Source organism: Talaromyces proteolyticus, assembly GCF_021365285.1.
Source record: "Talaromyces proteolyticus strain PMI_201 chromosome Unknown BGW36scaffold_3, whole genome shotgun sequence".
Classification (NCBI taxonomy): Eukaryota; Fungi; Ascomycota; class Eurotiomycetes; order Eurotiales; family Trichocomaceae; genus Talaromyces; species Talaromyces proteolyticus.
In genome coordinates, this window is record NW_025764279.1 from 1,707,381 (window position 1) to 1,724,140 (window position 16,760).

General features: G+C 47.3%; 7 protein-coding genes across 7 annotated transcripts; 5 read left to right on the forward strand and 2 right to left on the reverse strand.

Moving 5' to 3' along the window:
- Positions 1-1,536: 1,536 nt before the first annotated feature.
- On the reverse strand, positions 1,537-3,743 carry BGW36DRAFT_424405 (methylenetetrahydrofolate reductase; the record flags this gene model as incomplete). The annotated part of the gene is made up of 2 exons (XM_046219955.1): positions 1,537-3,588; positions 3,657-3,743. 2 exons carry the CDS (start codon positions 3,741-3,743, stop codon positions 1,537-1,539), a joined length of 2,139 nt encoding a protein of 712 aa, XP_046075493.1.
- Positions 3,744-4,436: 693 nt separating this feature from the next.
- On the forward strand, positions 4,437-5,320 carry BGW36DRAFT_372235 (uncharacterized protein). The gene has a single exon (XM_046215452.1). It carries the CDS (start codon positions 4,515-4,517, stop codon positions 5,151-5,153), a length of 639 nt encoding a protein of 212 aa, XP_046075494.1. The 5' UTR covers positions 4,437-4,514; the 3' UTR covers positions 5,154-5,320.
- BGW36DRAFT_111262 (nucleoside diphosphate kinase) lies at positions 5,275-6,509 on the reverse strand. Its single transcript, XM_046209235.1, has 7 exons — positions 6,265-6,509; positions 6,138-6,168; positions 6,010-6,053; positions 5,844-5,947; positions 5,708-5,773; positions 5,584-5,648; positions 5,275-5,531 (listed from the first exon to the last, which is right to left on the reverse strand). The coding sequence occupies exons 1-7, from the start codon at positions 6,279-6,281 to the stop codon at positions 5,397-5,399; spliced, it is 462 nt and encodes a 153-aa protein (XP_046075495.1). The 5' UTR covers positions 6,282-6,509; the 3' UTR covers positions 5,275-5,396.
- Positions 6,510-6,854: 345 nt separating this feature from the next.
- Positions 6,855-10,111, forward strand: BGW36DRAFT_458893 (putative alpha glucosidase II, alpha subunit). The gene is made up of 3 exons (XM_046222026.1): positions 6,855-7,083; positions 7,142-7,877; positions 7,927-10,111. Exons 1-3 carry the CDS (start codon positions 6,996-6,998, stop codon positions 9,989-9,991), a joined length of 2,889 nt encoding a protein of 962 aa, XP_046075496.1. The 5' UTR covers positions 6,855-6,995; the 3' UTR covers positions 9,992-10,111.
- A 147-nt stretch (positions 10,112-10,258) lies between these two features.
- On the forward strand, positions 10,259-11,576 carry BGW36DRAFT_314868 (PQ loop repeat protein). The gene is made up of 4 exons (XM_046212540.1): positions 10,259-10,525; positions 10,582-10,701; positions 10,761-10,985; positions 11,041-11,576. Exons 1-4 carry the CDS (start codon positions 10,482-10,484, stop codon positions 11,450-11,452), a joined length of 801 nt encoding a protein of 266 aa, XP_046075497.1. The 5' UTR covers positions 10,259-10,481; the 3' UTR covers positions 11,453-11,576.
- A 35-nt stretch (positions 11,577-11,611) lies between these two features.
- BGW36DRAFT_372242 (uncharacterized protein) lies at positions 11,612-12,992 on the forward strand. The gene is made up of 3 exons (XM_046215453.1): positions 11,612-11,775; positions 11,841-12,189; positions 12,257-12,992. Exons 1-3 carry the CDS (start codon positions 11,733-11,735, stop codon positions 12,843-12,845), a joined length of 981 nt encoding a protein of 326 aa, XP_046075498.1. The 5' UTR covers positions 11,612-11,732; the 3' UTR covers positions 12,846-12,992.
- A 920-nt stretch (positions 12,993-13,912) lies between these two features.
- BGW36DRAFT_372247 (glutaminyl-tRNA synthetase) lies at positions 13,913-16,448 on the forward strand. Its single transcript, XM_046215454.1, has 5 exons — positions 13,913-14,643; positions 14,698-15,154; positions 15,217-15,571; positions 15,627-15,859; positions 15,919-16,448. The coding sequence occupies exons 1-5, from the start codon at positions 14,112-14,114 to the stop codon at positions 16,286-16,288; spliced, it is 1,947 nt and encodes a 648-aa protein (XP_046075499.1). The 5' UTR covers positions 13,913-14,111; the 3' UTR covers positions 16,289-16,448.
- Positions 16,449-16,760: the final 312 nt, after the last annotated feature.

The window sequence follows — 16,760 nt, forward strand, 5'->3', positions numbered from 1 at the left end:
GTATACCCTGGTCCTTACGAAAACAGCAGACAGCATGCACAGAGGGAAATGGTGTTATTGTATGGGTCATTTACCAGATCTGCGACGGGCTCTCATGGTGGGCCCTACCTGATCCTGTACTTCCCTGTCCTGCGTGACCAAAATTGAGCACAAGACCACCGTATTCCGCGCAGACTTCTCCCAAAAGCTGCCGACGTCGATGTTTTTATTGTCCAGATGCAGCCCCATACATACGACGAAAACGGTGACGCAGCATACGATGATATTGGACCAGAGTTCCTAAGTCTCTTGGATGACCCATCTGTTAAATGGGAGGACAGGTAAGATATAAATGTTCAAGCGTATTGGTATCTTAAAAGGCCTATCAAGTCTTTCAAGAAAGACAGTTAAAGACGGCTCTTTACTCTATGTATTCCCTTCAAAACAGTCATTGCACGATTCCAGGGCCAAGGATTTTGCCATGGACAGCGGAACACCAGGTTTCTGACTTTGCACATATTTGTTATGTAGATACTGGGCTGTCACTGCTTCTTACCACTTTTACATTATATCCCGTGATCAACCAGACACCCCTCACCGATCTATACTGAACACTTACGAGTGTAATACGTATGCTGTCCAACAGCAAAATGATCGTTATGATTTCCTAGAATTTGTATAGACTGACGCCAAAAAGATATATCATAATGACACCAACCCAGACTGGAAAACTGATGTACTAGCATGGCTCATTATGTACAAAACCAGGGATGTCTTTATAAACGCCACTTCTCTTTATCAATGGTTTTGCCGTCATTTGCCAGAGTCTTCCAACCCTCTGGCGGATCTGCCATTTCCCAAGGGTCTAGAGGACTTCCCGCTTCAGTCCCCAAAGAGGTCCTCATCCAGTGTAACGGCCGGCTAACGCGAGATTGGTAGATATAAAATGAAACTTCTAGGAACAATTCCAGACTCATTATGTTTGACTTGTTTGTGGTTTTGGAGTTTTGGAGAATACAGGCACCTTTGTTCACGCAGGTTCTTCAGCGCCTCGAGCTCACTGGACGAAAAGCAAGGTAGCTTGTCAGTATCTTATTTCTCTCTATCCTCGCGCGTCTCAAATTCTGACGCCGGTAAATGGGGCCTGAGTCCAGTTGTTGGTATTCGAAGTCGATTTATTTCCCCACCAAGCTGCGATTGAACAACTTCAAGTTGTTATGTCCCTCCATTTTCGCTTGTTGCACAACCTGGGGTCATCGACGATAAACGAGTGCTTGAGAAGCTAACGTGAAAATCGAGGAAGATGGAAAAATAAATAAGAAAGAAAGAAAAGGAGTGTCTCGGCAGAAAATCGTCAGTGGTAGTAAGTGACATAGGTATTAAGGCTACATCAAAGCAATTAAACTGGCTGATACTTTTCTTCATTTATGCACTGTCATTCTCATTCCTCCACCAAAACAATGTTGAATTAATTTACTTTTCGTAACCACATCCCTTAATGCAAGTTAATATATATGCCTAAGTCTACAGTCAGCCCCCTTTCATCTTCGACCGCTATCACTCTGCACTCGCAAGCACATTCCACAACATCCCCATCTCTGCTTTCTCTTCCGCAGAACCAGATTCTGTGCCAGCTCCGAATCTCTGTCCAATGACACAGACAAGCCAGACATCGCTCTTAGTCTGCGCCAGAAACCGCTCTGTTGCAGACCCGCGCGGGTATATACGGCGCCATTCGTCCCAGATCCGGAACGCCTCTTCGCCCCATGCGCGGAAGCTGACTTCTTCGATGATCGTCGGTGTGGTGATTTCTTTGCCGCGGAAGGCTCCCCAGGTGACAGCCATGCCCTGGTTTTCGGGGAGTTCGACGTAGTCTTCGTCTGCGTCGGAAGCAGTGGACTGGTCGTTCGGTGTGGCTTCGGGGGTTGCGGTATTGGAAATTGAGAATGAGGACTCAAAGTCCCCTGTGGCATTGGTGGCGAACCAGGCGAATTCGTCACTACCGTGTTTAAGGAGCGTGGGCTTAACTTTGTTCTTGTAGTCGGAGCTAGGGCAGAAGAACTCGATGAATGCCTTTTGGAAAACGAAGCCTTCGCCGGGAGGTCCCCAGCCGAAGACGCTGTCGTCGCTGCGGACGCCATTAACTGCAGGTTGTGAGGCAAGTGTCCACCAGTTCTTGTCGATGATTTTCAATAGCTGGGGTTTTATAGTGTCGGTTTCAGCATTCAGGTTTGAGTCTTCAGCCGCACCTCCTTCAGACCAGGGAATAATGTACAGTTCTCCAGATACGAGCTTTCGGAAGAGAGTACTGATATCCGAGTTGGTCACTGGGAAACCCCATAATTGCTTTGCAACAGTAGCATTGACATGTAATGATGGACCATAACCGTCGATTTCGCCGAATGCAGGCGAGCGCGCATCACCCCAGCGTCCATTAGGGAAATCATCCCAGGTTGCTTCACGACCTAGAGATCCTATGCCTTCTGAAATTTGTAGCTGGGTGCTGCGGGGAGGGGGATTCAGTGCTGGAACACCAGCACTAGAAGCGAGAGTCTCATAGGTAATCGATTTTCTCGAAGAGTGTTCTGATTGTTGGTCGGTAGGAACGTGCAGCTTATCAACGATGACTCGGTTATGAGGGCCGGAGTTAATAGATGAGGCTCGTCGTCGTGAGAAAGCAGATTTGATACCGTCAGTGCCATTCATCGCAGTTATTTCAATGGCAATCTCGTCATCTGCAGCATCAGGTTCGCTTGATTGTGGTATTAAGTCGCACCGTTCTAAAATGAACGATACAGCCTTTTCCAGGTTGAGGGTGTAAAAGTGGTAGCCGCGAGGGCCGGGGCAGGATATATCCTTGATTGAATCCACAATCTCACTCACAATATCAACACCAACTTGTTTGACTTGCTCGTCGTCTGTCTTGACAGCTTCAATTCGCGACATAATAGGGGGTGGGATGTGGGCACCACTGAGCTTAGTAACTCGTGTGAGAATCTTGTATCCTTGGATAGGCATAAGACCAGGGATAATGGGCATTGTTTTCATAGCCCCTGAAGGGTGGTTGCGTAATCTATTCTCGAATTTCTTATATGCCTCGATATCATAGGTCAACTGGGTCATAATGAAATCTGCCCCTGCTTGGACTTTCTCGACAAGGTAGGGAAGGTCTTTCTCCGGGTCTTGCACATCGGTTTGCGACTCTCCTGGGTGACCTTCTGGGTATGCAGCAACCCCGATGCAGAAATAGTCACCGTGAACACGTCGAATGTATCGGACTAGATCTATCGCCCACGTGAAATCTGTATTGCTATCATCATCACCTTCCACGTTATAATCTCCGCTGCGTGGTGGGTCGCCTCTTAGAGCAAGGATATTCCTGATACCAAGAGCTTTAGCTTGCTCTAATGCTTCGTCGATCAATTTCCGGTTCATATTGGTGCATGTGAGGTGAAGACATGTCGTTAGTTGTAATTGACGTTGGCAGATCTCGGCCAATTCGAGGGACTTTGTTGCGGTCGTGCCTCCAGCGCCCCATGTCACAGTTACGAAAAGTGGTCGAAGGGCTTGCGCCATACGTTCTAGACGTGCTTGAAGATTCACCGAACCCTGTTCAACAGCTTTTATGTCAAAATCGAAGGAATGGATGTGTTGGAGAGACTGAGAAGGAGCCTTACCATCGCGGTTTTGGGAGGAAAGAATTCCAGCGAGAAGTAGTGGCCATCCGGCGGCAATGCCGCGATCTTGTCCGTGATCTTCTCCATTTTCTTTTTGTTGATCGGTGGTGAAGAAGTCTACTTGATCAACGGGGTAGCTTCAACTGCGGTGGCGGGCTTCTTTGCTGCGTGAAGACTCAGGACGAGCAGGTGGGGCGCTCTTTTATCTTCCCCGCAGAACTCAGTCCCCGATAAGAGCACAAAATGCAATTGACAGACTCGACAACTTGCAATTAAGAAGTGGAAGTGGAGAAAGCGATGAAACCAGTATCTAGCACTCTGTCACCAAAACTGCGTCAGAAAGAAACAGCATGGCGATGCAAGAAAGCAGCCGACTTCGGATTCCGGATGAGCCAATTACAGAGCAAAACACATTTTACTGCGATAATTCCCATTCTAGGGCGTTAACCATATAATATAAGTTAGAAGTATACACGATCTTTACGAAGGTATTCATAGGTTCTTGGGATATGATGCGATGCAATGCAGTGCCAATTGCAGCAGCACAAAGCCCATTACTGACTATACCTTTACACTCACTATGAATCCTACAACTCGGAAGGTACAATGCCATTCACTTGGTGCGAAGCTTTCTACTCATATCCACCTCTAAGCTCTCTCTCAATATGCAATAGCAATCAGGGCACCATTGAAAACCACTCTACTTGGAGTCTGAACCTGTGCGTTCCTGCCTCAGGCTCCCAGGCATCACCATACGAGCTTCCCCGCCTAATCAGGTATAGTGTGATAGATCTGACTCTAAGCCTGAGTAAAAACATTGATGGATACGACAATGATGATTATTCTACTTATATAATAATGGCGCCCTCCCATGCCGTCCCAAAGTTCATATCACGCTCGCACTTCTTCACACCAACTCGATTCTCCGCTCGCCGTTTTTTCACCTCTACTCCTCCGCCGCCCAGCGGAACTGGAGCTGAAGTCTCAACAAATGCCCGCTCACGACTACAAAAGTTCAATGACCGGCTGCCGGCATTCCTTCGAGGCTACACTACCCCATTATTGGGCGCGCCTGCCACGCATATAACATCCTTCCTGGTGTTTCACGAGCTCACCGCCGTGGCCCCCCTATTCGGCCTCTTCGGTGCCTTTCACTACGCCGGGTGGATGCCAACTCTTACAATTGGCGAGGGCGGGCCGTTCAATGAGGCTGTACAGCGGTTTGGCAAGTGGATGACAAAAAAGGGGTGGGTTGATACTGAGGACGTGGAGATTGCGAAGACTGCTTCGTCGACAGGCGATGAGAAATCGCAGGTCGTGAGCGAGCAAAAGGGTGCCCAATTGGTTCTTGAATTTGCGGCCGCATATGCTGTTACCAAAGCTCTTTTGCCAGTGCGGATTGCCGTAAGCGTTTGGGCTACGCCATGGTTCGCCCGTGTCTTCATCGGTCCTCTGGGAAGAGGCATGAGGCGAATATTCCAGAAAAGGTCTGCCTAGATAATATACTTGATCCGTACATACAATTGAGATACCCCCTTTGATTCCTGTGTAACAGATAATTACATTCTCCATTCTGTCTTCAGCTTTTCCACATATTTACTACCGTCATAGCGGCTTACGGTGCCTACTCGATTAGAATCGTTTTTTCTCTAATTGCATTGAGCTTCTTTTTGGTTAAATCTCTACCACACAAACACCGTCATATCTCATCTCAATCGAGTGACTTTGTTATGGTGACATTTAAGCCTTCTCGTAGATCCAGTCGAACTGGCTGGCCTTGTAGGAGACAACCTCGCCTTCCTTGAACCAGAGAGCAATCTCCTTCTTAGCGTTCTCGACGCTGTCGGAGCCGTGGCAGACGTTGCGACCGACGTCCTGTTGCAATGAGTTAGACTGGGGGGCGCAGTAGCTACTGAGCAATACTTACAATGGCGTAGTCACCACGGATGGTGCCGGGGGAAGAGGCAAGAGGGTTGGTGGCACCGAGGAGGACTGCAAAACGAGTAAGTATGGCATATTTTATTAGGGTCAAAGGGGACCAGGTTACATACCACGACCAGTCTTGACGGCGTCACGGCCCTCCCAGACCATGGCGCAAATGGGGCCGCTCAGCATGTCTGAAAGGCTATTAGCTTGCTATCCTATCCATCGAAAGGAAATCAAGAAGATGTTATAAGGGGTACGAACAGGTAACGAGACTAGGGAAGAAAGGCTTATCGGCGAGGTCGGCATAGTGCTTCTCGAGTTGCTCGCGGGGAGGAGTGACGAGCTTGATAGCAGCAAGCTTGTAGCTATCACGAGAACGTCAGTTCGAATTTCAAAGGAGCAGAACGCGCATTCTGAGAGAACTCACCCACGCTGCTCAAAACGGGAGATGATGGGTCCAACGAGGCCACGCTAGGGACAGTTATTTATGTGTCGTTGCAATTAAGAAGCTCTCGTCGAGCCTGAGTTCTGCAAATCATATAGGGTGGTTCGTACCTGGACACCATCGGGCTTGATGGCGATGAAACTGTAGAGCGTTAGTTTTTTTGGAACTCGCAAAGATGAGAAAAGATTGTGCGAATGGAGTATGGGTCAAGAGTCGGTGTTAACAGCAAGGACTCACGTCTGTTCGGTAGACATTTTGAAAATATAGCAATCGATTGACTGGAATCAGCTGAATGCAGGGGAGAAGAAGCAAGAAGGTAGGTGTGGGCTGGTGAAAAATATAAAATACACTTGCGGTCCGCCAGCAGAGAAGGCGGTGGGGCCGCCGAGGAGGGGTAACCTCCAATATTTACTTCTTCTTTACATCTTATTATTCTTTTAGCGGGCACAACGTGGGTGGGCCGGCCTGCTGTCTCGCAGGATTGGATTTCAAGGATTTAATCGATCATCCTGTAGTTAATTAGAATGGAAGCCGGTTCTTGCTTATCATCACGCGGTCTGCTGCCTCGGGCACGCAAATACCAGATGTATATTAAACAGAATGCTCTTTCCAGAAAGTAGCCATCACCCGCCAGCCAGACAATAAACATTGCGCGTGTCGCCTCAGTAGTGGGCATCCATTGCCGTCCCCTCCAGCTTTGAAACTGAGGGTACACATAGGCGATGTTTGGTAGTATTCGTAGCCCAGCCAATCACGATGCCGCACGACGCCCAGCTTCCTGCTAGTCTGGCTTATCTGGCAGCTTCACCCTGCTGGCACTCCTGCATCACTGATTGATCTGCCGCTCAAAGCTTCAATGTTGTGCCTGACCTGATACATATAGATGGGGGTCAGAGCAAAATTATCGCATATTATACTAATCCATAGTGAAGGTTGAGCTTCAATTTATTGGGTTGCCTTACTTCATCATGGCCCTGCACAGGCCGGGGAAGCAGCGCTTGACGCTGTTTTTGGCGACTCTCGTCGTCGCCTTTTGCTGTCTAATTGTACCGGCTGGTATGATCCCAGTAAAGTTGCTCGCCTGCCCGTACATTCACTAATCCTTTCTTTTCAGTCTCCGTTAAGCATGAAAGCTTCAAAACATGCTCCCAGTCAGGCTTCTGCAAGCGCAACAGAGCCTATGCCGACGATGTCACTGCACTTGGAACCTCTTGGAAATCCCCGTATGAACTCGAATCGTCGACGATCGAATTGAAAGACGGATTATTGACAGGGACTGTTGTGAAAACTACAACGTTAGGAGAGAAGGTCCGGCTACCTCTCACCGTGTCGTTCTTGGAGTCTGGCCTCGCCAGGGTTGTGTTAGATGAGGAGAAGCGGGTCAAGGGAGAAATTGACCTGCGGCATGATAGCAAGATCCGCAAGGAGCGGTACAATGAAGCCGAGAAGTGGACAATTGTTGGCGGTCTGAACCTCAACAGGGCCGCCGCTTTCAGTTCGGAGCCTGAGGCTGGTTTCACAAAAGTCCAGTATGGACCAGAGAACCAGTACAGAGCGTTGATTCGCCATGCACCCTTTGAAGTGTCGTTCCAAAGAGATGGAGAAACTCATGTGAAACTGAATGACCGTGGCTTCCTCAATCTCGAGCACTGGAGACCGAAGGTAGATGCTCCAGAAGACGAGACACAGCCAGAAGACGAATCAACGTGGTGGGAAGAGACTTTTGGCGGTAACACTGATTCGAAACCAAGGGGTCCCGAGAGTGTTGCTCTCGATATAACATTCCCAGGCTATGAGCATGTCTACGGCATTCCAGAGCATGCTGACTCGCTTTCACTCAGAGAAACTCGGTAGGTAGCAGCGCCTGTTGCATTGTACCCGCATACTAATAGTTCTTAGCGGCGGCTCTGGAAACCATGAAGACCCCTACCGGCTGTATAACAGTGATGTGTTCGAATACGAGCTCAACAGTCCAATGACTTTATACGGCGCGATTCCTTTCATGCAAGCTCATCGCAAGAACTCGTCCGTCGGAGTCTTCTGGCTTAACGCAGCTGAGACTTGGGTCGACATTGTCAAGTCTAAGTCAACCGCAAACCCTCTGTCGTTGGGAGCTGCTGGAAAGAAAACCAGTCAAACGCACTGGTTTTCGGAAGCTGGCCAACTTGACGTTTTCGTCTTTCTTGGTCCCAATCCACAGACTATCAGCAAAAACTACGGAGAGCTTACAGGATATACGCAGCTCCCACAGCACTTTGCACTTGGATACCACCAGTGCCGTTGGAATTATGTGACTGATGAAGACGTGAAGGATGTCGACCGCAAATTCGATCGATACCAAATCCCATATGATGTTATCTGGCTCGACATTGAGTATACCGATGGAAAGAAGTACTTTACATGGGACCCTCTGACTTTCCCCGACCCGAAGGGCATGCAAGAACAGCTCGATGAGTCGGAGCGGAAACTTGTGATCATTATCGACCCTCATCTCAAGAATGAAAATGGCTACCCGATTATTGAAGAGTTGAAGAGCAAAGATCTGGCCATAAAAAACAAAGACAAGAGTATTTATGATGGTTGGTGCTGGCCTGGCTCATCCCACTGGGTCGATTGCTTCAATCCAGCCGCAATCTCGTGGTGGCAGAATCTTTACAAATACGACAAGTTCAAGGGTACCTTCCACAACACCTTTATCTGGAATGATATGAATGAGCCTTCCGTATTCAACGGGCCAGAGACTACTATGCCTAAAGACAACATTCACTATGGTGACTGGGAACACAGAGACGTTCACCTTATCAATGGTATGACGGTCGTGAACGCCACTTATCGGGGTCTGGTTGAGCGTAAAAAGGGCGAGATACAGCGGCCTTTCATTCTCACACGTTCTTTCTATGCTGGCACACAACGGATGGGCGCCATGTGGACTGGTGACAACCAAGCCGACTGGGGCCATCTTGCTATTTCCATGCCTATGGTTCTCAACCAGGGTATTTCGGGATTCCCCTTCGCCGGTGCAGATGTTGGTGGATTTTTTGGCAACCCTGATAAAGATCTATTGGTTCGTTGGTATCAGACCGGTATCTGGTACCCGTTTTTCCGGGCTCATGCTCATATCGATACTCGTCGTCGTGAGCCATACTTGGTAGGCGACCCCTACATGCAAATTATCAGCCAGGCAATCCGCCTACGTTATCAACTTCTTCCCGCGTGGTATACCGCCTTTCATGAGGCATCCGTTAATGGCTCGCCCATTGTCAGACCCCAGTACTACGTCCATCCTGAAGATGAGCAAGGCTTCGCTCTGGACGACCAATTTTACCTAGCCTCGACAGGTTTGTTAGCTAAACCTATCGTCACTAAAGACCAGAACTCCGTGAGCATCTACTTGTCTGATGACGAAAAGTATTACGACTACTTTGACTACACGGTTTACCAGGGCAAGGGCAAATCACACACTATCGATGCTCCATTGGAGAAGACCCCTGTCCTCATGCAGGGAGGCCACGTCATTCCTCGTAAGGACCGTCCTCGGCGCAGTAGTGGGTTGATGAAATGGGACCCGTACACACTCGTCGTGGTGCTAGACAAGCATGGTGCCGCTGAAGGAACACTTTACGTTGATGATGGAGAGACTTATGATTTTGAAAAGGGCGCTTTCATCCATCGCCGCTTCCGATTCACCGAGTCAACCCTTTCTTCTGAGGATATTGGCACCTCCGGCCCGAAGACTGGAGAATATCTCAAGTCCATGGCTGGTGTGCGTGTAGAGAGGATTGTCGTTGTTGGTGCTCCATTGGAGTGGCAGCAGAAATCGACTGTCACTGTGATTGAAGACGGATCCAAGGAAGCCACCACTGCTCCGCTGCAATTTACTGCTGGTCTAGCTGGCAAGGCTGCTTATGCTATTGTGAAGAATCCTAATGTGGGCATTGGTAAATCGTGGAAGATCGAGTTCTAGATATATGCATCGACGGTCGATTCGCCTCTGTATAGTCTACACAAGATAGACTGTATTGCATAGATATGTCAACTATTTCGGTTTTATTTAAGATAAGAGAATATATAATTTCTTTTTCCACCCTATTTAAAACAATTTCCCATTTCCACCAAAGCGTCCAAAACAGAGGTATAATGCAATGACTAAGCGCCAAGACCGCCCCTGTCTAGTCATGTGATTCAAGTGCATGGGCTAATGCTTATCCCAACTGCTATTATTATGCATTATCTTGAGCCTTATCGTGCTTGGCTCTGTCATCCTTTCTGCTTCTGCTCATTCTTTCGTTTATCCCTCGCATCCGTCGTTTCTATAATTCTATAACGCCAGCTGTCTCGAGATTCCGTTGTCGCCGGCTGACAGCACGATACTTCGCTGACACCTGGCGATCCGGCATTGTTCAAAAATCTTAATCAATCCACTGCTTCTTTCGCTCATACTTTCCGTCGCCAAAATGTGGCTCTTTGACATCATCCTCGAATATGCCGCTCCATTTTTGTATGGCACGCATCTCCGTAGACAGTCCAATGGCTAACCATACTCAATTGCAATAGCCTCGTCACTGCCCCTATCACATCCTATGCCGACCAGATTTATAGTATCCACAAGAGCAGGTCTTCCGCGGGTTTCTCGTTAGATATACCTTTGATTATGCTTGTCGCATCCATTGTCAAGTGAGTTTTCATGCTTCTCTACTCGACGCGAACAGGATCTAATGGAGGATTACTATTAGAATTTTCTACTGGTTCGGCGACCACTACGCGATTTCACTATTGTTGCAGGCGGTTAATATGACATTTGTGCAATTATTTTTACTTAAGATTGCATTGAACTATCGACCAACTCCAGGCGCCAAGGAGGGCATCGAACATGTGCCGTTTTCTGGCCAGCAACAAGATCATTCCGATGCTGGCATTCCGCGACCATACAACTTCTGGCGCTGGAGGAAAGAAAAACCGTATGTCCATCTCCATTGAAGTACTTGGTTTGATAACAACTAATATACGATGCAGATACTGGACTTTCCTAGTCTACTTCTCTGCGATCCTCTTCGTTATCCAAGTGTTTTGTCCGTTCATTTCTCGCTCCCAAACTTACATCGGTCTTCTGGGATATAGCGGCCTCGGTGTTGAAGCCTTCCTGCCCGTTCCGCAGGTCCTTGCAAACCAACGCTCGCGTTCTTGCAAGGGATTCCGGTTATCTGTCCTCGTGTCGTGGCTTCTCGGTGATGCTATGAAAATGAGCTACCTGTTCTACACCAAGGACGTTATTCCCCCTGCATTCAAATTCTGCGCCATTTTCCAGTGCATATGTGATTGCTACCTGGGTATCCAATATTTGATGTATGGTAATGGCAGGACCGAGTACCGACAAGAAAAAGGCGACCGGTGGGGAACCAGCGAGAAAGACATACGTCTGGGTTGATAGTGTTGTTTGGAGTTGGTTTTACAGGTTAAGCGACTGTAGAAAGACATATAGAACACGCGAATATAAGTGAATAGCATATTGATGTTATGTCAACGCATAGATTTACACAATCGTATCATCCGCAGCGCTCTTCCGGAAGCAGCATGCGGAGGATGTTGACATAACCCATAACCCCGCGTTCGACCCCGCCTATTCAATAGACTGTTCAGCACCACTGCCAGTTCTATTATATTCTTGCAGCAACTCTTCACAAGACCTCAACGCATTGCCGAAGACAATGTCGTCCAGCAAACCCAATATCCGAATTGGCTACGTGCCTGGTACTCTCTCATCCCGGCGTCCGCTGTAGATCGTTATTGAAGCAACAGAACTGATACATTCCTAGAGCACTACCTGACACCCCTCCACCTCTGCGTCCGCCATCCTTCTTATAAAAACCTCCCCTTTGAACTCTCTCTCATCCCGTTCCCCTCCGGCACAGGCCATATGATCACGTCTCTCCGCGCGGATGAAATCGATATCGGCATTGGTCTTACTGAAGGATGGATTGCGGGACTTACCGGCAAGCAGCAATTAAATGAAAACAATGCCGCTGGTGGAGGGGGCTATAAGATTGTGGGACAGTGGGTTGAGACACCCCTGCGATGGGCAATTGTCACAGGCAAGGAGAGGGCAGACCTGAATGGTGTGGATAGCCTGAAGGATTCGCGGGTTGGCGTGAGTCGGTTGGGCAGGTGAGTTGTTGATATATACAAGCTGGCCGCCTGCCTAGGTGAAAGTGCCACTAATGAGACATCGCAGTGGATCACATATCATGTCGTTTGTTCTCTCTCAACAACAAGGCTGGTCCGCCGAGAGTCTGAAACCTGTTATCCTCGGCCCATTTGCTGCTCTACGGGAGGGCGTTTTAGGGCATGCAGCAGGATCGCAGAAAGGGGCAGAGTTTTTCATGTGGGAGCATTTCACCACAAAACCGTATTTCCAACCCTCTGATCCATCGACCAATCCCTCTCCACCGCTCAAGAAAATCGGTGAGATATATACGCCGTGGCCTTCATGGCACATCGTTGCATCGACCAAGACATTCCCTTCTCCAGAGGAAGATGAGACTTTGAAAACGTTATTCAGTCTGTTTGATACTGGTATCGCCGAGTTCGAGAGTAAGACAAACGAAGTGGTTGGGTTATTAGGAACGGGAGAGTTGGGATGCACCTATACTGAGGATGATGCGAGAGAGTGGCTGAAAGCGACGAGGTTTGTAAAGAATACAAGAGGGCTGGATAGGAAAGTTGTAGAGAAGACTGTTGATGTGCTGAAAGTGGCTGGGGTTATTGACCAGCGTTTGCCAGAGGAAGAGGCCGTGCAACGTGTTACAGGCATCCCAAGGTGAATCGAATCGAGTCGATTTTACATAGGGACGGTAGAAGTTCTCGAAAAGGAAGATCGCTGTTGAAAATGTATTCTATTTTGATTATATTACCACTTTTATTGCTATGTATAGATCTAATTGGTTAATATAATATCGTGAATGGTAATAATATAATAATAAGCTTATACTAGACTTTTATTAAGGCGTCTACTGCCTGTAAAATAATAATGTACGATCACACATTTCGTCCTGCGCAGAGTCAAGTCAGTAACGATCATACGGCGGGAGCTCCTCAAGCAGGCGCAGGCACAGGTTCGTCCAAAATGTGGAATTTAACTACTTACTATGGGTAAACAAGGCAAATTTTGGATATAATGGTATTTAAATGCCTTCAATTTGGATAAACTAGGTAAACTGAGGTTGAGTAAAAGTTGAAAGCGGAAGGAAAGAAAGAGCGTGCATGACCAAGTGCCTCAGGCATATCAATATGCCGAAAAGATTTGGGCACCACGCGTCAAACGACAGCACTGTTGTTAGCACGTCTGGTTGTAGCCATTTATTGATAGCAGAGCCAATACTGAACTCGACTAAGTAGGGAGAACGTGTCGAGATTTGCTTGTTCTTCAATGTTCAGGGTCAGACACATAACCACTCGTGATCCTCGGAAGTATCTCTAGATTAAAGGATGTGGCTCCAGAGTCTACCAAAAAATAGTCACGTGTCGTCAAGACCCAGTATCTCTTATCAGACGTATCTCCGGGCGTGCAAACACCACAAGTGCTAGGGAGGCCGTCTCGCCATTACAATACAACGATGCGTAGCTATCATTGGCGTCTAGATTTGCTTGCTGGTTGGAATTATGTCGCTTCATCCCGAAAATCATCCTGTGAGTACGCTGGAGAAAGCCTGTAAGAAAGCTCGATAGTAGAGACATAAGGCAGTCATTGGGCAGAGGGGCTATGCAAATGGACTCCGAGTCTATAGTGGATGAGTCACACGATAAGCATAAAGTGAAAGCAATTGGCAGAAAGATAAGTTTAGTAAATTTAGTTGAGAATCCAGGCTATCCACTCACGTAAGAGAGAATTACAGTGGAATGTATCAAATATATCAATGATAAAGTGGGGGAAAGAAAAAAAGCTGTGGCTCTGCACTGATCTCCTGCGCGGGGCAAAAATATTCCGCTCCACAAAGCATACTTGAGACGGAGAAAACGCGAGACGCAGAACCTTTTTGACACGTACCCCGCCCGCATCGCCATCTTTCCTTTGATATCATTCAGACACGATGACACATACCAAAGACAGTGAATCGGCGAATGTGTCAGGCATCCCAAATCGCCCACGAAAGCAACATGAGGACAAAGATCAACAGACGAAAGCAGAGACACCTACTTTACCAACATCCAAACCACCAAGGGATATCAATGAAGGTGTCACATATGATTTAGAGTCTATGTTCAAATCTGGATTCCTTGCGGAGGTATACCGCGAGAACCCAATAGGGTCTCCTGGAGTCGATAGAGTTGTTACCCGTTTCCCCCCAGAACCTAATGGGTTTCTTCACCTGGGACACAGCAAAGCTATCGCTATTAACTTCGGATTCGCACGACACCATGGTGGGGTTTGCTATTTGCGTTATGATGATACCAATCCTGCTAAAGAAGAGGAGAAATATTTCACAGCTATTGCAGAGATTATTCAATGGTTGGGTTTCAAGCCTGTCAAGGTCACATATTCGAGTGATTATTTCGATAATCTTTATGAGCTTGCAGAAGACTTAATTCGCCGAGATGGCGCTTATGTCTGCCATTGCTCGAGTACGTACCTGACTGATTGTGCACTTTTCGGTTCACTAACGTGGTTCACTTCAGAAAGTGAGATTGCCCAGCAACGTGGGGGCGGTAAAGGCGCCACTCCTCGTTTTACTTGCCGTCATAGGGACCGTCCAAGTGATGAGTCACTTGCAGAGTTTCGAGCTATGCGAGATGGCAAGTATGGACCTCAGGAAGCCTTGCTTCGCATGAAGCAGGACATGAAATCTAGCAATCCCCAGATGTGGGATTTAACTGCTTATCGTGTGATTCAACCACGGAAGCCCGATAACAAGGAAAGTCCCGACTTTGAAGAGGACACAGATAGTAAAGCTGGGATTCACTATCGCACTGGAGACAAATGGAAGATTTATCCAACTTATGACTTTACACATTGCTTGGTGGATAGTTTCGAAGGTATTACGCATTCTTTATGCACGACCGAGTTTGAACTGTCAAGAACTTCTTACAACTGGTTGTGTGACACGCTTGGTGTCTATAGGCCAATGCAAAGAGAGTGAGTGCTGTTTGGCATATCAATGGCTATTATCTGTCTTCATTACTAACTTGTATTCAAAGATATGGACGGCTTAATTTATCAAGTACGGTCTTGTCAAAACGGAAGATCATGGACCTAATTTCGAATGGACATGTTCGTGATTGGGATGATCCTCGTCTGTATACGCTTATTGCTCTTCGACGTCGAGGCGTTCCACCCGGTGCAATTCTTTCATTTGTTAGCTTACTTGGGGCATCCAAGGCGACAACGACTATTGAGGTCAAGCAATTTGAACAATGCGTTCGGCAATATTTAGAATTCACTGTCCCCCGCTTAATGGTCGTTCTCGATCCAATCCCCGTTATTATTGATAATCTTCCTGAAGATTACTTGGAAATGGTGGAACTGCCATTTTCGAAAGATCCGCAATTCGGAGTACGTTTATCTGAGGGAAACACTACTTTTATTGGTCTCATGCTAATTAAGGCAGTCACATCGTGTTCCATTCACACGAACGATCTATATCGATAGAGCCGACTTCCGCGAGACGCCTAGTAAGGACTTCTTTCGGCTCACACCCGATAAATCAGTAGGGCTACTTAAAGTTCCGTTTCCTATAACCGCAACCAGTTTCGAGAAAGATCCAAATAGTGGACTTGTTACATCGATAAATGCTAGATATGATATACCCGAGGAGGGCAGTAAATTCAAAAAACCAAAAGCGTGAGTGAAGTTGCAAAACCTTGGTCTAAAAGAGTGGCCATTACTGACCTGGTTACTAGCTACATCCACTGGATTTCAGACTGTCCATCATTGAATAGTCCCATTAAAGCCTCTGCCCGCGTCCACAATCCTCTCTTCACTTGCAGCAATCCGGACTCGCACCCTGCTGGTTTTCTTGCTGTCGTTAATCCAAACTCGGAGGAGATCTTCCCGAATGCTATGATCGAGATCGGTCTCCACGAAATCAAACGTAGAGCCCCATGGCCAAAATCTGACGGCGAGGAAAAGCCAGAAGGTTCGCATGTGTCTCCAGAGTGTGTTCGATTCCAGGGGATGCGGGTGGCATATTTCTGCCTAGATCGTGATAGCTCAGATGAATCTGTAGTTCTTAACAGAATCGTGTCACTCAAGGAAGATGCAAAAAAGTAATGGCTAGGCAATGACGATTCTATTCTCGGCCGTCGGAAAAGGCTTGTTTCTAGAGCAATTAAATCTCTAGAGACCAAGGCCACAGTTTTCAATATGAACTGTTTTATAATGTACTGGTTTCGTATATTTGTCTTCGATCACGTAACAACTATAACATCAATGGAAATCTTCGTAATTTCTTAAGGAAATGACATACTGTACCCATGCCTGATGAGGAACAGAGCAGTAAATATACAAACACGTCAAAGATTTAGAATCAACTGATAAACGTCAAAGAAATTAAATAGACCCGACAAAACTCTCATGCCAATGCATCAGCTCCTTTCAGTCCACACAGATGGCCACGACTCTATTCCATGCCTAGAAAGAGGTCAGATATAATCAGACTTGTAGAGACGTTCCCAATAGCAGCACTTTAATAGCAAGGGAGACTTAGGCTTACCAATTAAGATACCCTAACCCAGTATGCTAC